This window comes from Melospiza georgiana, chromosome 28 (genome assembly GCF_028018845.1).
Source record: "Melospiza georgiana isolate bMelGeo1 chromosome 28, bMelGeo1.pri, whole genome shotgun sequence".
In the NCBI taxonomy this organism is placed as follows: domain Eukaryota; kingdom Metazoa; phylum Chordata; class Aves; order Passeriformes; family Passerellidae; genus Melospiza; species Melospiza georgiana.
This window is the reverse complement of record NC_080457.1, coordinates 4,552,321-4,569,815: the sequence shown is the minus strand read 5'-3', so window position 1 is coordinate 4,569,815 and position 17,495 is coordinate 4,552,321. Positions and strand designations below refer to the sequence as shown.

The following is a 17,495-nucleotide window of genomic DNA, read 5'->3' as shown; positions in this document are numbered from 1 at the left end:
CATCCCTGTGGTTCTCACACAGACTCTGCCAGAGCCGTGGAGTCACACGAGGAGTCCAAATCCAGAAGGAATAAACACTGGATGAAATCCTTCCCTGTGAGGGTGGGCAGGCCCTGGCACAGGGTGCCCAGAGCAGCTGGGGCAGCCCCTGGATCCCTGGCAGTGCCCAAGGCCAGGTTGGACGGGGCTTGGAGCAGCCTGGCATAGTGGAAGGTGTCCCTGCCATGGCAGGGGTGAAACTGGGTGGGCTTTAGGGTCCCTTCCTACCGAATCCAATCCATGTTTCTATGGTTGTCTAAGTTCATCACAAACCTTTCTTGAAAGCTCTGAAACTGCCTCTGAAGTGCTTTATTTCCCATGGCTCCCCCATGTCACTGAGTCAAGGACCAAGTCATCACACCCACACCTTCCTTTAGTGTCAAAGCAAAATATAACCGTACTTGGGCAAAGTATAAGACGAATAATAAAGTGTCATTTACTGGGGAGATCAGAGTTAAGTTATCATAAACTTATAGCACTCGAAAATCTCCACACAGCAGGACTGATACCTCCCACTCTCCACCGGCATGGGTGCACACACTCCTGCGGCCCTTCTCTCGACATTTCACCAGGAAAGGGCGACAGAGTCTTAGACAAGGAAAAAAAAATCAGCAGACTGTCTCAGCTTCCGGAGGCAAGAGCAATGTAACGGGCGACTCTTGGGAGCGGCTGCTGACAGGGAAAACGCGCTACTGCGGCACCGAGGTACCTCCGAGGGGGCTCCGAGGTGGCCCCCACACACCTGTCACCCTCTGCCCGAAGGAACCGAGGGACACAGCGGGGCCCGGGACCGGCGAGAGCCACCGCTAACATGGCGGGCGATCGTGAGGGGACCGGCGGCCGCTCCCAGCTCCGCCCCCTTGGCCAAACACGCATGCGCAGCGCGACGGCGCCCGGAGAATCGCGGGGCGGGGCCGACTTGGCAGAAAACCCCGCCCACTTCTGGGAAACACGGCCGGCCTGAGCCCGGGGAGGCGGGGCAAGGACCGCGCCGTGATTGGGCGCGGTGGGAGAAAGGGCGGGGTTAGACGGCGAGACGGGGCGATGATTGGCTGTGCGGAGACAGGGGGCGGGGCCATGGCTGGGTGCCGCCTGTCAGTGAGCGGGAGCTGCCGAAGAGGCCTGAGGGGCCGCGCCGGGCTGTGCCGGGCGGGCTGAGCGGAATCGCGCCGGGCTGGACCGAGCCGTGCCGTGCCGTGCCTTGCCGTGCCGGAGCGGTAGGTGCTGGCCCGGCCACCCCGCGGAGACGGGATGCGGGTCCGGGGTGCGGCGTTCGGGCTGGGAACCGCGGGGTGCATCTCCCGGTAGGGCCTGGCGGAGCTTCCGCGGCTGCCGGCGGGAGCAGCGTGTGAGGAGCCCCGGGCCGGCCGGGGGCTGCGAGCGGGTGATGGGCTCGCCGGGCCCCGCCGCAACCGCTCCCTTCGCGGCGCTGTGTGTGGGTGTTCGGAGCTGGATGTCAGTGCTGCTGCCCGGCACCTCCTCGGGTCTGCGGTGCCCCGAGCTGCCGGTGCCTCGAGCTCCCGGTGCCCCTCAGATTCCTGATCTCCCGGTGCTCCTCAGCGCCCTGAGCTCCCGGTGCCCCTCAGATTCCTGATCTCTCGGTGCTCCGGGCAGCCTGGCTGTCTGATCTCCCGGTGCACCTGATCTCCCGGTTCCCGGGGCTCCCGGTGCAGGGACTTCGCTGATCCCTGACCCTGGAGAGAGGAGAAGGATGAGGGATGAACTCAGCTCATACAACGCAACCGAGCCGGACCTTAATTCACCTCAATTCCTTTTCACTCCCAGCGTCCCTTTAACACAACTAAACGCCTAACTCCTTTTTTTTTCCCCCCTTTTTTAAACTTTTTTTTCTTTTCTGGCAAAAGGTTAATATGTTTCTTTGCTGATTAATAAGTTGCTGCTGTGGTTGATCTCAGATGCTTCCTGTCAGCTTTAACTGGTTACATTAGAAACATGTGTTGAGTGCTCTGCACATGGACGGCACAGCAGTCTGAAACCAGCGCCTATAAACAAAGTCTGAATTTCTTTTTCAACCGGCTTTCTGAATGCTTTTATGAGTAATAATTCACGCTTCTGTGCTGTGACATTAGTGATAAGAATAGCTGAATTGAGTGTGTCTGTAGTGAGCTGCTTTATTGCATTTTACCTCCGTTGATGTCTGTTAATTGGCACAGCCACCGGATTCCTTGGGAATGAGTCACTTGCTATTAACTATTAAATTTTAACTGTATTAAGAGACTGAATCTTGTAGAGGGCTGTGAAGGAGCATAACAAACAAACATAACTGAAAACCTAAAGGGTTTGTGATCCAACACTACTGGAGTTAATGAACTTGAAGTTAATGAGTCTGATAGAGCTGAGCTGTTGAAGCAGTGATGAGGTGCTGAATTATTATTATTATTGCAAGAGGATGGAGGCAAAGTGGCCATGAATCAGCTTTCCTTCTGTGACTTTAGACCTTTGCTGGCAAGTGTCAGATGTGTTGGTGGAGACAGAGGGATTGAGGCCTGGAGGATGGAAAGATTTCCAGGTTCTGAGATGAGCAGCTGGCTGGGAGTAAAAGAACCCCGAGCTAGGAAGGGCTGGGAGAGGGAGATGAGGATGCATGGAGGGACAGACACGTGGGAATTGCATCTGTAGGAGAGTGGGCTTTGCTGATCAGGGTTTAGTGAAGAAAATGGACCTTGTCTTTCCTAAAGGCAGTTCTGTTCCACTTCTCCTCATGTCTTAGAGTCTGCTCAGGCTGGATAGTTAAAAATCATCCCAATCAGTTCATATTTTGATTTTATAGTCACAACTGAATTGGCAGGACCAATCATAAATGTATGTAGAACTGCTTCTATCTATACTAAATTTCAATAACTTTTGGGTTGGTTATGCCAGTAAGGCATCCCAGCCTTACTGCTTCCCCATGGATTCACATGGATTTTATAAATATGATTGAAATGTAAAGCTACAAAGCCCTGTAAAGTGACAGCTGGTGACAGCCTGGCTCCACCTGCTTGGGCAGAGTTGATTTTCAGGTGTGTCTGTGGTGACTGCTGGAAATTGTCCCCTTAGGTGCTTTATTGTATTATTTTGTTGTAGTTTAGGAAATAACTTCAGGGTGCTGGGAAGCAAATCCTTATCAGGCTGAAGTTTGTTCTGATTATTTCTGTTCATGTTTAGAAAGGAGTTGGGAAAAACTGCTCATTCTCAGAGTGAATGGGCTTGTGGCAGTGTTTGTAAACTCTGGGCAGGTGCTGCTGGTCATATCTTTGTTCAGCAGCATGAAAAGAATTGTCCAGGGGTGAGCTGTGCTCGGGCTGTCCTCGAGGAAATGAGGATAAAGGTGTGTTTGGGTGCTTTTACAAATCTGCTGATAATTAAACCTAGCCAAATATTTCCCTGCAGATTTTGTAACCAAACTATTGCAATATCTTAATGTCTGGTAAGTAAAAAAAAAAAAAAAACCAACTGAGGCTCATTATCCTGGTGTTTACAGTAAGCAACAGCAGTGGCTGAAAGAGGATTTGGGAGTATTTACTATCAAACCACTTTAAAGAACATGTTTACACACTGTGTAATGTGTCGTGCTCCTCCATGGGGCTGATAGTGCAGTGCTTCAAACAGGACCTTGTGCTGCTCTGGGGAAAGATTTTCAGCTTTCCCTGGTGTTTCTCTGTGGATCCACACCAGAGGGAGCAGAGGGGATTGTGCAGGAGCCCCTGGAATGGCTGGAGGGGTCACAGTGGTTATTGAAGGCTCAGAGCTCCCTGGAATAGCAACTGCTGCTCTGACTCACCAGGATTTTAATCAGTTGGGCATTCTATTTATTTTCACTTTGGAGCTCTTAGATACACAAGAGAAATCTTTTTTTTCCCCCCCTTAGACATGTTCACTTAAAGCAGCATTTTGAGGTTGGGGGTGCTGCTGAGTGCTACAATTGGGTTTTTTTTCAGTGCCTTCTGACACAAACTGAAACTTGTCCTGCTGACAGCTCTGAGCAGTTTAAATCTCCACCCAGGCCTTAAACTGCCTCAGCCAAAACCGGAACTGGCTGAATTTCAGTTCCATCTGAAACGGGTGCAGGCCAGGCAGCCCAGGGGGGCATCCAGGCACAGAGAGCCAGGGATGGAGGGCAGTGCTGCCCAGGGCTTGTACAAATAATTATGGGATGGTTTGGGTTGGAATGGACCTTGGAGTTCATCCAGTTTCACTCCTTGCTGTGGGCACCTTGCACTATCCCAGGTTCTCCAAGTCCTGTCCAACCTGGCCTTGAATCCTTCTATTTATTTTATTTCTAAATTTTTTATATTTTATTATTTTATGTTTTAATATTTTATATATATATGTATATATATGTGTGTATATATATGTATATATCTGTATATGTATATATGTATGTGTGTATATATATAGTATATACCTATAGTATATATAACCTATAGTGTATATATATATAGTATATATACCCTAAAGTATACCTATATCTAAAGTATAAATGTATACATACATACCTTTGGCCCCAAACCAGATTTTTAATGTGATCCATCCATATAACAAGTATATTTTTTTATTTTTTGTATTTTTATATTTTATTATGTTTTAATATTTTATATATATATGTGTGTATATATATATGTATATGTATATATATATGTGTATATATGTGTGTGTATATATATAGTATATACCTATAGTATATATACCCTATAGTATATATATACACCCTATAGTATATATATATATAGTATATATACCCTAAAGTATACCTATATCCAAAGTATAAATGTATACATACATACCTTTGGCCCCAAACCAGATTTTTAATGTGATCCATCTATATAGCAAGTATATTTTTTATTTTTTGTATTTTTTATATTTTATTATTTTATGTTTTAATATTTTACATATATATATGTGTACATATATGTATCTATGTGTGTATATATGTATAGTATATACCTATAGTATATATACCCTATAGTATATATATACACCCTATAGTGTATATATATATAGTATATATACCCTAAAGTATACCTATATCCAAAGTATAAATGTATACATACATACCTTTGGTCCCAAACCAGATTTTTAATGTGATCCATCTATATAGCAAGTATATTTTTTATTTTTTGTATTTTTTATATTTTATAATTTTATGGTTTAATATTTTATATATATATGTGTGTGTATATATGTGTGTGTATATATGTGTGTGTGTATATATATATAGTATATAGTATATACTTATAGTATATATACCCTATAGTATATATATATATACCCTATAGTGTATATATATATAGTATATATACCCTAAAGTATACCTATATCTAAAGTATAAATGTATACATACATACCTTTGGCCCCAAACCAGATTTTTAATGTGATCCATCTATATAGCAAGTATATTTTTTATTTTTTGTATTTTTTATATTTTATTATTTTATGTTTTAATATTTTACATATATATATGTGTATATATATGTATATATGTGTGTATATATGTATATATATAGTATATACCTATAGTATATATACCCTATAGTATATATATATACCCTATAGTATATATATATACCCTATAGTATATATATATATATATAATATATATACCCTAAAGTATACCTATATCTAAAGTATAAATGTATACATACATACCTTTGGCCCCAAACCAGATTTTTAATGTGATCCATCTATATAGCAAGTATATTTTTTATTTTTGGTATTTTTTATATTTTATAATTTTATGTTTTAATATTTTATATATATATATGTGTATATATACGTGTATATATGTGTGTGTGTATATATATATAGTATATAGTATATACTTATAGTATATATACCCTATAGTATATATATATATATACCCTATAGTGTATATATATATAGTATATATACCCTAAAGTATACCTATATCTAAAGTATAAATGTATACATACATACCTTTGGCCCCAAACCAGATTTTTAATGTGATCCATCTATATAGCAAGTATATTTTTTATTTTTTGTATTTTTTATATTTTATAATTTTATGTTTTAATATTTTATATATATATATGTGTATATATACGTGTATATATGTGTGTGTGTATATATATATATAGTATATACTTATAGTATATATACCCTATAGTATAGATATATACCCTATAGTGTATATATATATAGTATATATACCCTAAAGTACACCTATATCTAAAGTATATATGTATACATACATACCTTTGGCCCCAAACCAGATTTTAAATGTGATCCATCCATATAACAAGTATAATCTAATTTTTTTCCTTTGGAAGAACCTGCTCCTTAAGGTTTGGTGGCTTTGCACAAGGATTTTGTAGCCAATACCCTGTGTAGGTCCTTTTGGATACACACCTGGCACTTTTTGCCAAACTCACTGACAGCTGTGAGGACTGGAAGGTCCCCAAAAGGTGTGTGGGGTTTTTCTCAGTTGCCATTCCCTGTTCTAGTGATGCAGAAATTCCTGGCTCTTCCCAGCTGTTGCTTTGTTGTGGTGGTCAGCAAAGCAACGTGGCTAAAAATGCTCCTTGTGTTTGATCTAAGGCAACCTGAGTGAGTGCTCTGGGCTCAGAACTCCTCTCCAGAAGGAAGTGGCAAACCCCAACATAATTTTTTATCTTTTTCTTCTTTGCTTTCAAACTAAATGTCAGTGGGAAACTGCTGCTGAATGGGTGCACTCAGATGAGAAGAAATCTCCATTCTGTGAAGCTGATTTAGGAAAACTTACATATATTTTAAAGCTCTTTCCCAAGTCTTTTTTGACCAAATGGATGGGCTGATCCACAAAGCATTAACTGAAATTCCCCCAAAAGCCATTGTCCATGGGGATTGGGGCCAGGCACAGCAAGCAGATCCCATATTGTGGTGTGTGAGGATTGGAGCCAGGCACAGCAAGCAGATCCCATATTATGGTGTGTGAGGATTGGGGCCAGGCAGACCAAGCAGAATCTCATATTATGGTGTGTGAGGATTGATGTCAGGCACACCAAGCAGATCCCATATTATGGTGTGTCCATGGGATTGGAGGCAGGCACAGCAAGCAGATCCCATATTATGGTGTGTCCATGGGATTGATGTCAGGCACAGCAAGCAGATCCCATATTATGGTGTGTCCATGGGATTGGGGCCAGGCACACCAAGCAGATCCCATATTATGGTGTGTCCATGGGATTGGGGCCAGGCACACCAAGCAGATCCCATATTGTGGTGTGTCCATGGGATTGGAGGCAGGCACAGCAAGCAGATCCCATATTATGGTGTGTCCATGGGGATTGGGGCCAGGCACACCAAGCAGATCCCATATTATGGTGTGTGAGGGATTGGGGCCAGGCACACCAAGCAGATCCCATATTATGGTGTGTCCATGGGGTTTGGGGCCAGGCACACCAAGCAGATCCCATATTATGGTGTGTCCATGGGACTGGGGCCAGGCACACCAAGCAGATCCCATATTATGGTGTGCTGGGGAGTGGGGCAGTGCTGGAAGTGTTTCCATGGCTCCTGTCCAGCTCTGAGTTTCTCTCAAAACACCTTCACAACACACAAAAATGGTTTTTTACTTCTCCAGACATCTTCCAGCTGAGATGGAAGAGCTGAAGAGTGACTTTAGAGAAAGAAAGGAGATTTTAAATGAGCAGGGAACCACGTGGCTGTCTCTTACATGCACAATGTTTGAGTATCTCATTAGTTCTGACTCCCTTCAGTCTCAGGTGACCTTCTGCAGTATTTTAGTTTCTCCCACACGTTGGCTGAGGGAGGAGCTGCCACCAGAGCGGTGCCTTCACAGCAGGACTGAGACTGTTTGGCTTTCATTCTGTAAAAACACACTTTCTGTTTTACAGCAGTGGGAACTAACATGAGTTAACCCAAGGTGAGTAAACCCTTAGTGGAGATAAGGAGCAAACAGGCTTTAAGCTGGTATCAAAGGCCCATTGTGGGTTAGGAGTGCACTATCCCCTCTTATCTCCTGCATCATTACCTGACTTCCCCTTTCTGCCTTGAAAATAACGAGCCCATCACATGTCCACAGAAGGAAGAAAGTCCAGGATATGGAAATCAAGAATTACAGCTGGCTGAGGGAGAGGAGAAGCAGCTCTGAGTAGGGCACAGAAACCCTCCAGCTCAGGACCATGAAGCTCTGTGTGTTTTTGTCTGTACAGGAAGCTGTGCTCATCCTGGAGCTTATAAACAGGCAGGGGAGCTGCAGCTCCACGTGGGTAAATCCTGCTCTTAGTGGGCTTCCTGTGATCCTCAGAGCCATCTGCTGCTGCCCTCTAATCTGGAGCTGTGGGGTGGCTCTGGGCAGAGACCGAGTGCTGGGTCTGAATTATGGCACTCAGGAGCTCTTTGCACCTCTCTGAGCCCCTTCCACGTGCACAGAGATGAGTCAGGCCTGTTCAGTTCTGAATCACACAATCTCTGAGCTTGGGAAAGACCTCCAAGCTTTCAACCACATCCCACCATGCCCACTAAGCCATATCATGAAATGCCATGTCTGCTTGGTTTTTGGGCACCTCCAGGCATGGGGACTCCACCAATGCCTGATCAGCCTTCCAGTGAAGAAATATTCACAATATCCAACTTGAGGCCATTTCCTTGTGTCCTGTCTCTTGCTTTCTGGCAGCAGAGCCCAACCCTCAGTTGTCTTCACCCTCCTGTCAGGGAGCTGTAGAAGGCAATAAAAGTCTCCCCTGAGCCTCCTTTTCTCCAGGCACAACCTACACTCCAAAAACGATTTAAAAATTCTGATTGCTTATTTTTAATCACATCTTTGCCCCACCATGCTTTGCTGTACACACCATAAAAATACTTGGCATTTGACTTTTCCAAGGACTGAAAATTGTGCAGCAGCAGTTAAACAGGCTGGGCATGCAGGTTCTGGCCCTGCACAGCCCCACAGACCTGAGTCACACATTAAACTGCCTGAGCTGTGCCCAGCTCCAGGCCGTTGCTCACAATTGCTGCCTCGGTCTCTTTGAGTCTGCAAGTGAGGCAGAACTTTGTTGACTTTAATCTCAGTTATGTTTCCTTGTTATTCTTTGCCATTTTAGAGGGCAACTTGCAGGTTTGTTTCTCCCCTGTCTCTGTTCTCCTTTGACTCAGCCAAGGAGGGACTGGTAGAATTCTGTATTTTTTGCTGATGGGGATTGGTTTGCCCAGAAGGACCTTGAAGGTGAGGGGAGGGCAAGGAGAGACAGAGTTAATGCAAGTCAGGAGAGAGTGAGGATAAAAATAACCCTGAACTTGTCAGTTTGGCCACTGGTGGCTGGGTTAGTCATCTGGCAGGCTCTGCTCCTGCTGCTCCAAGGGATTATTTTACAGCACTGAGAATTGCCATCATTTCTGTAGAGGAGAGGGAGCAGGACGGCCCTAATGAGTGGGATACTGTCATCAGCACTTCTTTTGCACAGCAGCTGTTCTCTGTTTGGCCTCTGAATGTGGTCATTGTTGACTTTCCTTGTACACCTGCCAGGTTGTTAGGTGACTCACAGCACCAAGGTTCATGCACTTGGCTCCCAAATGCCTCCTCTTTTCCTTGGTGGTCCTTCAGGCATGGAGCACCCACTCGTTTTGTCATTTTCCTGATTCATCTCTGTTGCCAGGAGCCTGTTGGAGTCAATGTCCCGTTGTCCCAGGCAGCTGCTCAAGGTGGGGAAAAAAGGAAAAGGGAAAGAGAAAGGAAAGGGAATGAGAATGGGAAAAGGAAAGGAAAGGGAATGGGAAAGGAAAGCAAATTTCAAGGAAAGGAAAGGAAATTTCAAGGCAAAGTAAGGAAATTCAGGAAAGGAAATTTGGGAAGGGAAAGGAAAGGGAATGGAAAGCAAATTTCAAGGAAAGGAAAGGAAATTTCAAGGCAAAGTAAGGAAATTCAGGAAAGGAAATTTGGGAAGGGAAAGGAAGGGAATGGGAATTGAAAGAGAATGGGAAAGGAAAGTGATTGGGAAGGGAAAGAAATTTCAAGGAAAGGAAAGGAAATTTCAAGGCAAAGTAAGGAAATTCAGGAAAGGAAATTTGGGAAGGGAAAGGGAATGGAAAGCAAATTTCAAGGAAAGGAAAGGAAATTTCAAGGCAAAGTAAGGAAATTCAGGAAATTCAGGAAAGGAAAGGAAAGGAAAGGAAAGGAAAGGAAAGGAAAGGAAAGGAAAGGAAAGGAAAGGAAAGGAAAGGAAAGGAAAGGAAAGGAAATTTCAAGGCAAAGTAAGGAAATTCAGGAAAGGAAATTTGGGAAGGGAAAGGAAGGGAATGGGAATTGAAAGGGAATGGGAAAGGAAAGTGAATGGGAAGAGAAAGAAATTTCAAGGAAAGGAAAGGAAAAAGAGAAGAGAAAGATTAGTGCAGATTGAAGCTGATGAGCCTCAAGGTGTGCTCCTGTAGTGATGCTGATATCTGATTTTCTGGCCTCTGTTAAAATGTCCCTCCTTATCCTGTCCTGGGTTTGTGCTACTTAACTCCCCTATACATTGCCCAAGGTTTCTGAATTTCCCTGGGTGGTTTAAGGGTGGAAATGTTCATTTTAAAGTTTTGCACTGGTACAAGGAAGGGGTCTTTGCACTTAAGGGGCAACAAAGGTTTGTAAGGAAGCAGCTGGTTTACTTCTCCAGAATCCAAGATGAGTGAATCAGGAGCTACACCAAGGCTGTATTCCCCAGGGGCTCGTGCTGTAGGGAACTCCTCACTCAGCCAGGGTTGAAAATCAGCAATGTGGAATCTCCATCCTGCCCCTCAGTGCTTTGCTTCCATGTTGGTTTAAGATTCCCCCTTTGCATTCTCAGCTCTCTTCTCTGCCTTTCTCTGTGCCTGGGCCTGTTTGGAGCTCCATTTATGTTCCTGTCATTCACAGTCTGTGCTGATCCTCTCCCCAGCTCTCAGGGAAAGGGGTGTGATGGTTCCAGCACCATCACTGTCCTCTGTCCCACACCAACTTCCATGGATCCTGCACTCTGTAAGAGCTCCACTTCTGATGGGCTTGAGCAAGGATTGCAGAAGTTGGTGGTGATGTGAGGGAGGATCTGTGGGTGGGCAGGCTGGCTGTCGAGCCTGGCAGCATTGAGGGAGGATGAGGAATAACTGAGCACAGGGAAAAAAGGAATTGTTTGGGTTTATGGCCATCCATGTGGTGGGAGAGCACAGTGTCATTCCCCCCAGGTGCACTCTAGGAGAACTTTCATATCTTCCCTTTTCCTGGGGATGAACATTCTTCCTGTTTAGTGATATGGGAGTTCCTCCTTCTCCTTGTTTTCACTGTTTATATTTAAGGGAATATACCAAGAATTCAGTTTCTCTGAAACCTGTGTGGTTGCATGCTTTCAGTCCTGAGAATGTTGAATATTCAGCTCTTCAGTGGTCCAAGTCACAAATTGAGGACTGGTACTCCAGGGTTCTTCTCCAGCTCAGAACATGGGCAGCACCTTGATTTGAATTATTTATTAATTATGATACCTTCAAGAGCCTCCTGTTTCTCATGAACTGTGAAGGATTTTGACAAGTGTTTTGTTTTTCTCTTCTTGCTCAGTGTCTCCCTGAAGCTGGGAAATGGCCGTGATGGGAATTGCATGCCAGGGATCTCCTGATCCAGCAGTCAAACACAAAAAGGAGCTCACAGCTGCTGAGGGGCTGAAGGAGACAGTGAGTGAAAAGCAGAGCAGTGTTTGCAAAGTAGAAGATTCAAAGAAGGCCATCTTTGACAGTCAGTGGAAAATCCTGAATGATGTAATCACCAGAGGAACAGCAAAAGAAGAAACAGAAGGAGGCTGTGCATCAATTTCTATTATTGCCCAAGCAGAATGTGAGTAGCAGGGCGGGCTGTGCTTCATTGAGAAAAAGGAATGTGCAGAGAGGGATGAGATTTCACTCCCTCTGCACTCCTGGAGAGCTGAGGCCACATCTATTTGTAATCCCAAGTGGGGTGGAGCTGATGACACATCCCAGACTCTATTTAGGAAGCTCATGAAATCTCTTAATAATGTGGCAGCATCCACTGAATAAAGCAGAAATAACAAACCAGCATGAGACCTGTGCACCCCAACCAGATCTGTGTCCTGTGGGGCTCCTGTTCTTAGCTGCCTTCTGAAAGGGGTTTAAAGGAGGGGATAAAGAGGAGAAAACCAAAGTAAAGCTCATCTGGCAAAGAGCTGGGGGATCAGGAGATAGCTGGGAATGCTCCTAATTGTGGGGGAGGAAGAATGCAGTGTGGGTGGTGTGACATGACTGTGCACTGATTGTCTGGATCACTCATTTAGCACAGTGCTAAAGCTGTTTGAGTCCAGTTGTTACTAGGAGAGACTGTTTAAGAGGAGAGATAATCCTGGTTTTTTTTTCCTCACAGGTGAAAACAGTCAGGAGTTCAGCCCCACTTTATCAGAGAGATCCTTTATTGCCCACAGTAAACGTTACAGGTGAGAGACCTCTTAACACAAACACCCCTCTTCACTTAACACAAACACCCCTCTTCACTGCTGATTTCTGACTTTCCTTGTTCCAAATCACTCTGCCTCTCTGCACTTCAAACATTTTTCCAAAAGCACTTCTGTTGGAATTACCTTCAGTCTGAGGCCTGGTAAGAATTTGTCTTTCCCAAAACGTCTTCCTATCAGGAAAAATTACAAATTTAGGCACAAACCTTATGAAACACCTTTCCTTATTGGCAATACCTGCAGATTTACTGCACTTGTAGCCTTCTGGCTGTTTCTGGATGGTCAAATTTGTTTTGAAATGACTGATTTTTTTAATGTTCATAAGATTCTTGATGTAGAAGGATCCCAGGAGAAATTTTCAGTCTTTTTTAACTGAACTGTGTTGATGCTTTTGAAACTGTTCCACCATCTGCTGAAAAGCTGTGTGAAACCTGGGCTGCTGCTAGAAGGAGCCCTCAGAAAAGGGAACAGCTTAATTTCTTGGAAGGCTAAAAGGGGATGAGAACCTTTGCTTAATGACAGCATCAACAACAGAAGTTGTGAACACAGAGAAGCTGCAAGTGGTAAAAGGGGCAGTGACACTTGTGATGGACAAGTGGAGGCCTGGGAATTGCTTTTCTGGAGTGAGCTGCTTGTTCTTCATGAAGAATATCTTCCTCTTGGGGCTCATCCTGGAGCTTTTTTTTATGCACTGGAGCCCTCTCAGGCAGCCCCAGCACCCTGAAATGGATCCTGGGGTACAGAAATAGGTGCTGCCTGTCCCCTGGTGGCTTCAGACACCTTGTGGGGTCTGAGGTTTGACACTGCCCAGTTGCTTTAGGATGTGGTCCTATGAACCATCTGAAGAAGTGCAAAGTGACCCATTTCTGAGGGGTTTTATGGAGGATCTGGGCTTTTCTGGGATGCACACCAGCTGTGTATTCAGGCTCAAGGCACTGTGCTGATGCCAGCAGCCAGAACTCTACTTATGGCATCTTTTAGCACTAAAATAGGAAAAGAAGGAGAGATGGGCTGTGCCCTGCATCACTGATCAGGAAAAGTAGAGAAATGTATCAGAACTGTTCTGCATCAATGGAACAATTGCCTCATTTGAAGATCAAAAGTCTTATTTTCTCTTAGAGCTTAATTTAAAAAATCCAACTGCTATGGTTGGTATTGAATCTTAGAATCACAGAATGCTTTGAGTTGAAAGGAGACCATCTCTTTCTGACCCCAACTGCAGGCAAATATTCCTCTTGAGAGTTCATCTCTTTGTGCAGACCCCAGCTGCAGTGTTGTGTGTATCTGTACACATTCTTAGAAATCATGTTGTAGTTTTGGGCTTTACAAGCCAGCACATTTTGGCTTTTTGAAGCTCTTTTATTTGAGTGCTCTTAGTCATCCCTCTTCTCTGTGCAGAGCTCTTTTCCTTCAAATTAGAGCAAGCATTGATATTATGAAAACATTTATTAATTTAAATAAATTTTAAAACAGACTGCATTTATCCATTATCTCTGTGATTCACTAGAAATCAACCACAAACTGTCTCAGAGCAGCCTGGAGACATGCAGTGCTTTCCCCTCTACTTTGCTATGTTCAAAAAAGAGACATAAAAGGAAGCTGGAGAGGGAGTTTGACAAGGAGTGACAGGACACAGGGAATGGCTTTCCCTAGCCAGAGGGCAGAGTTAGGTGGGATATTGGGAATTGGGAATTGTTCCCTGGCAGGGTGGGCAGGCCCTGGCACAGGGTGCCCAGAGCAGCCCCTGGATCCCTGGCAGTGCCCAAGGCCAGGCTGGACAGGGCTTGGAGCAGCCTGGGACAGTGAAGGTGTCCCTGCCATGGCAGGGGTGGCACTGGGTGGGTTTTAAGGTCCCTCCCAACCCAAACCATTCTGTGACTGTACATTCCAGCCTTGTTCTTCCAGAATTTGTAAACCCTGGGTCACTTTAATATTTTGCCTCCCCCACACCCCGACATTTCTTTTATACAATCCCAGAGATGCTGCTGAGCCTTGACCTTCAACTTACCCCTCCTAGAAGTGAAGAAATTGTGTTTTAGCTCTCAGTTGAGCCAGCAGAGTTGCTGATTTCCCCTGTGTGGGTTGAGCTGCCCCATCTCAGAGCCCTGCTGTGCTCTGCCTTGCAGCAGCCGCTCGGACAGCCTCGATCACATCCCCAACAATGTGGCCCACGCCACGGAGGGCAGGATGGCTCCCACCTGGAGAGGGAGGCACCGGGGCAGGGCCAGGAAGAAAAGGCACAAGAAAAGATCCAAGCTGAAAGGACAACCTGTGGCTGCTGGCAGGAGGAGTCCAAGAACTCCAGAACAGGAGAGCTGCACCCCAATTCCTGTCCAGGTGAGAATCTTCCACCTTCCTTTTGTTCTGTCTCTGCAAACTCCTAACAGCTCTTGGGTGAATTTTGGTGGCTGTACCGAGGTTCCTGCTCAGCTGTTTGGTTTTGTTTTCTAGGAGGATGAATCCCACCAAAGCACTCTTTACAGAAACAGTTTTTGGGTTCCTGAATTTAACAAGGACTTGGGCTATGATCCACTGCCTTTTGAGAAGCCTGCCCACGCCCCTTTGTCCATGGGCAAACTGCATTCCCCAAGGAGCCAGTACAAAACTGAACTGCACAAGCTGATAAGCCCTATTCAGTGCCTTAATCATGTTTGGAAACAGAGGGACACTGTTCCCCAGCCTGAGACTCTTCATCCTTTCCCCTACAACATCCTTCCCCCCCATTTCCCACATGTGGACAATCCCCTCCGTGCCATGAAGCAGAATGCTCTGGACAAATACTTCCATGGTGACCTCAACTATCAAGACAGTCACTTATCTGGCCTAAACTTAGAATATAATTTCACCAAATGCATCAACCAGTCTGTGCAAACCAGTGCTGACAAACTTTCTGTGGAAGAATATTTGGTAGATGCCTTGAAGGGGAGTGTGAGTTTTGGAGAACCACAAAATTTAGCCAGCCTGGCCAAGACGTGGAGAGGAGGTGGGCTGGAGCTGAAGGAACAATTCCATGAAGCAAGTGAAAATGAAGGAGTGCTGCTGAATGAGGTGATCTGAGCCACTCTGGGGTGTGGGAGGCTGAGTTTCTCCTGGGCTTTGGGCGAGGGATAATCTGCACCCATGTGCTTGCTGCTAAAACTGTGATTTCTGAATGGTTCTGGATCTGGTTGGAGCTGCCAGATAACGTTGCAGGGTTGTTTTCTGCAGGAATTAAAGCCCTGCCTGTCTCAGACTGCTGGCTCCATGCTGTGCTCAGTCACCAGACATGCAGGCTGGCTCTGAGCAGTGGTTCTGTGCTTAGTCAGTCTTCAGCCATGTCCTCTGTTGGCTGGGGAAGAGCCCAATCTGTTCAGCCAGGCTGCAATATTTGTTGGCTCTGGAGGAGCTGGAGTGTGACAGAAACCAGGGCTGGGTAGAAGGGGAGGTGCAGGAGGGCAGTTTGTGCCTCTGCTGGGACCAGCAGCTCCTGCAGTGTCCCTTGCAGTGTCCCACAGGGCCTGGGCACAGAAATGCATTCAAACCCTAGGGACATGATTCACTTCTCTTGAATTCAGTTCTCTCTCAACACCTTAAAGTCCTCCTGGAAAACTTCCCTGGGGTCAGTATGACCCTGTCAGTGTGGTCTGTGGAGCTCGAGGTATCCCCTACCTGCCTGCACATGTTCACACTGACGCCTGAGGCACAGTCTCCATCTACTGACTGCAGAAAAGCTTTCAGTGGCTGCATTTAGTCATGGGAGTCTGAGTGAGCTGTAGGATTCAGCTTTGTAGAAGGGAGGAACACAGAGCTCCAAATCCATCCAAATCCTGGTGGACTTTCTTTCCAGCAGTGGAGTCCACTCAGTTAAATCCAACAGACCTCACAGAAATCACATGGATTCATCCTGTGTGGTTTCATCTCAAACCTGTGACAGAATTAATCTTGTACTGAGAATTCTAGAGAGGTGCTGTGGTATCTGTCCTTGTGCTGCTTTGGAGAATGTTGATCTCCATGCAGCTCAACATTTAAATGTCTCTTTTGTTGCTTCATTTTGTTTTCTGTTTGTACTTCCAGAAGCTGAAGCCGGTGGATTACGAGTACCGAGAAGAAGTTCACTGGACCAAGTGCCACGGTTCCTTGGGCATTGGCTCTTTTGGGGAGGTCTACAAGGTAGAGGACAAGCAGACAGGATTCCAGTGTGCTGCCAAGAAGGTAATTCTGTGTGAGAGAAAGACAGCACATGGAGAGAAATCTCTTCCCTCTTTAGGTCTTGTACAGTCACAGTGAAGTGCTGCTGTTGTGTCCAAGGAAAAGCATAGGGGGTGACAGACAGAGAAGCACCTGTGTGTGCACAGGAGCCAAGATCAGCAGCCAGGAAAAAGCTCATTTGGCTTTAAAGTGTGCTGAAAGGCAAGAATAGAGCTTTCTGAATGATTGTGAGTGACTGCAGGGGAGCAGCAGCTGAGTGGGTTGTCTGTTATCTGACTATTCTTATCTCAAACCATGTCTGGTGTAAGTGGTTACATGGCAGGTATTTATTTCCCTGTTGAAAAAGGAATAAAGTAGGAAAAAGCCAAGGCAGTCAGTAGGATCTGCAAACAGAGCTTTCATCTCCTGAGAGTCAGCTGCAGTGCTGGCACATTGTTCTGAGGTGATGCTGCTCCAGATGCAGCAAAGGATGTGTGTTTTTCCAGAAGCTGGCACTGTAATCTGTTCTTCTCCAGGAGATGTCATTGTCACATGATGTAGGAAGTGTGTGGAAGATAACTTGGATCAGGGCATTGATTTGTGGGCTGCTGTGAGGGCATCAGGGGTGCAGACAGAGGGATAATGCAAGGAGATGAGGAAAATGTAAAGTATTTTATTTGAACTTACACTTGAATACTTTCATCACCCTGTGAACTGATGTTTCTCACATTACCTCACTAGAAAACTTTGTGTGGGAAGTGTTTGCCTTGAGTACAAAAATATTATGTGCAAAAAAGAACCGTAACTTTCATTTTCCAGTTTAAAATGTTCATTTTCCCCCATTTACACTGGGCCCAGCTT

At 45.2% G+C, this 17,495-nt stretch overlaps 1 protein-coding gene across 6 annotated transcripts in view; it reads left to right on the top strand.

The window, feature by feature from the left end:
- The first annotated feature begins 1,149 nt into the window (after positions 1-1,149).
- Positions 1,150-17,495, top strand: part of MAP3K14 (mitogen-activated protein kinase kinase kinase 14) — a 33,174-nt gene continuing 16,828 nt past the window's right edge. For all 6 annotated transcript variants that reach the window (XM_058041651.1, XM_058041650.1, XM_058041648.1 and 3 more), the window contains exons 1-6: positions 1,150-1,256; positions 11,567-11,839; positions 12,380-12,449; positions 14,594-14,804; positions 14,919-15,515; positions 16,521-16,658. In XM_058041651.1, the coding sequence (XP_057897634.1) occupies positions 11,587-11,839; positions 12,380-12,449; positions 14,594-14,804; positions 14,919-15,515; positions 16,521-16,658 (1,269 nt within the window). In that variant the 5' untranslated portion in view covers positions 1,150-1,256; positions 11,567-11,586. The remainder of the gene's footprint in view (positions 1,257-11,566; positions 11,840-12,379; positions 12,450-14,593; positions 14,805-14,918; positions 15,516-16,520; positions 16,659-17,495) is intronic.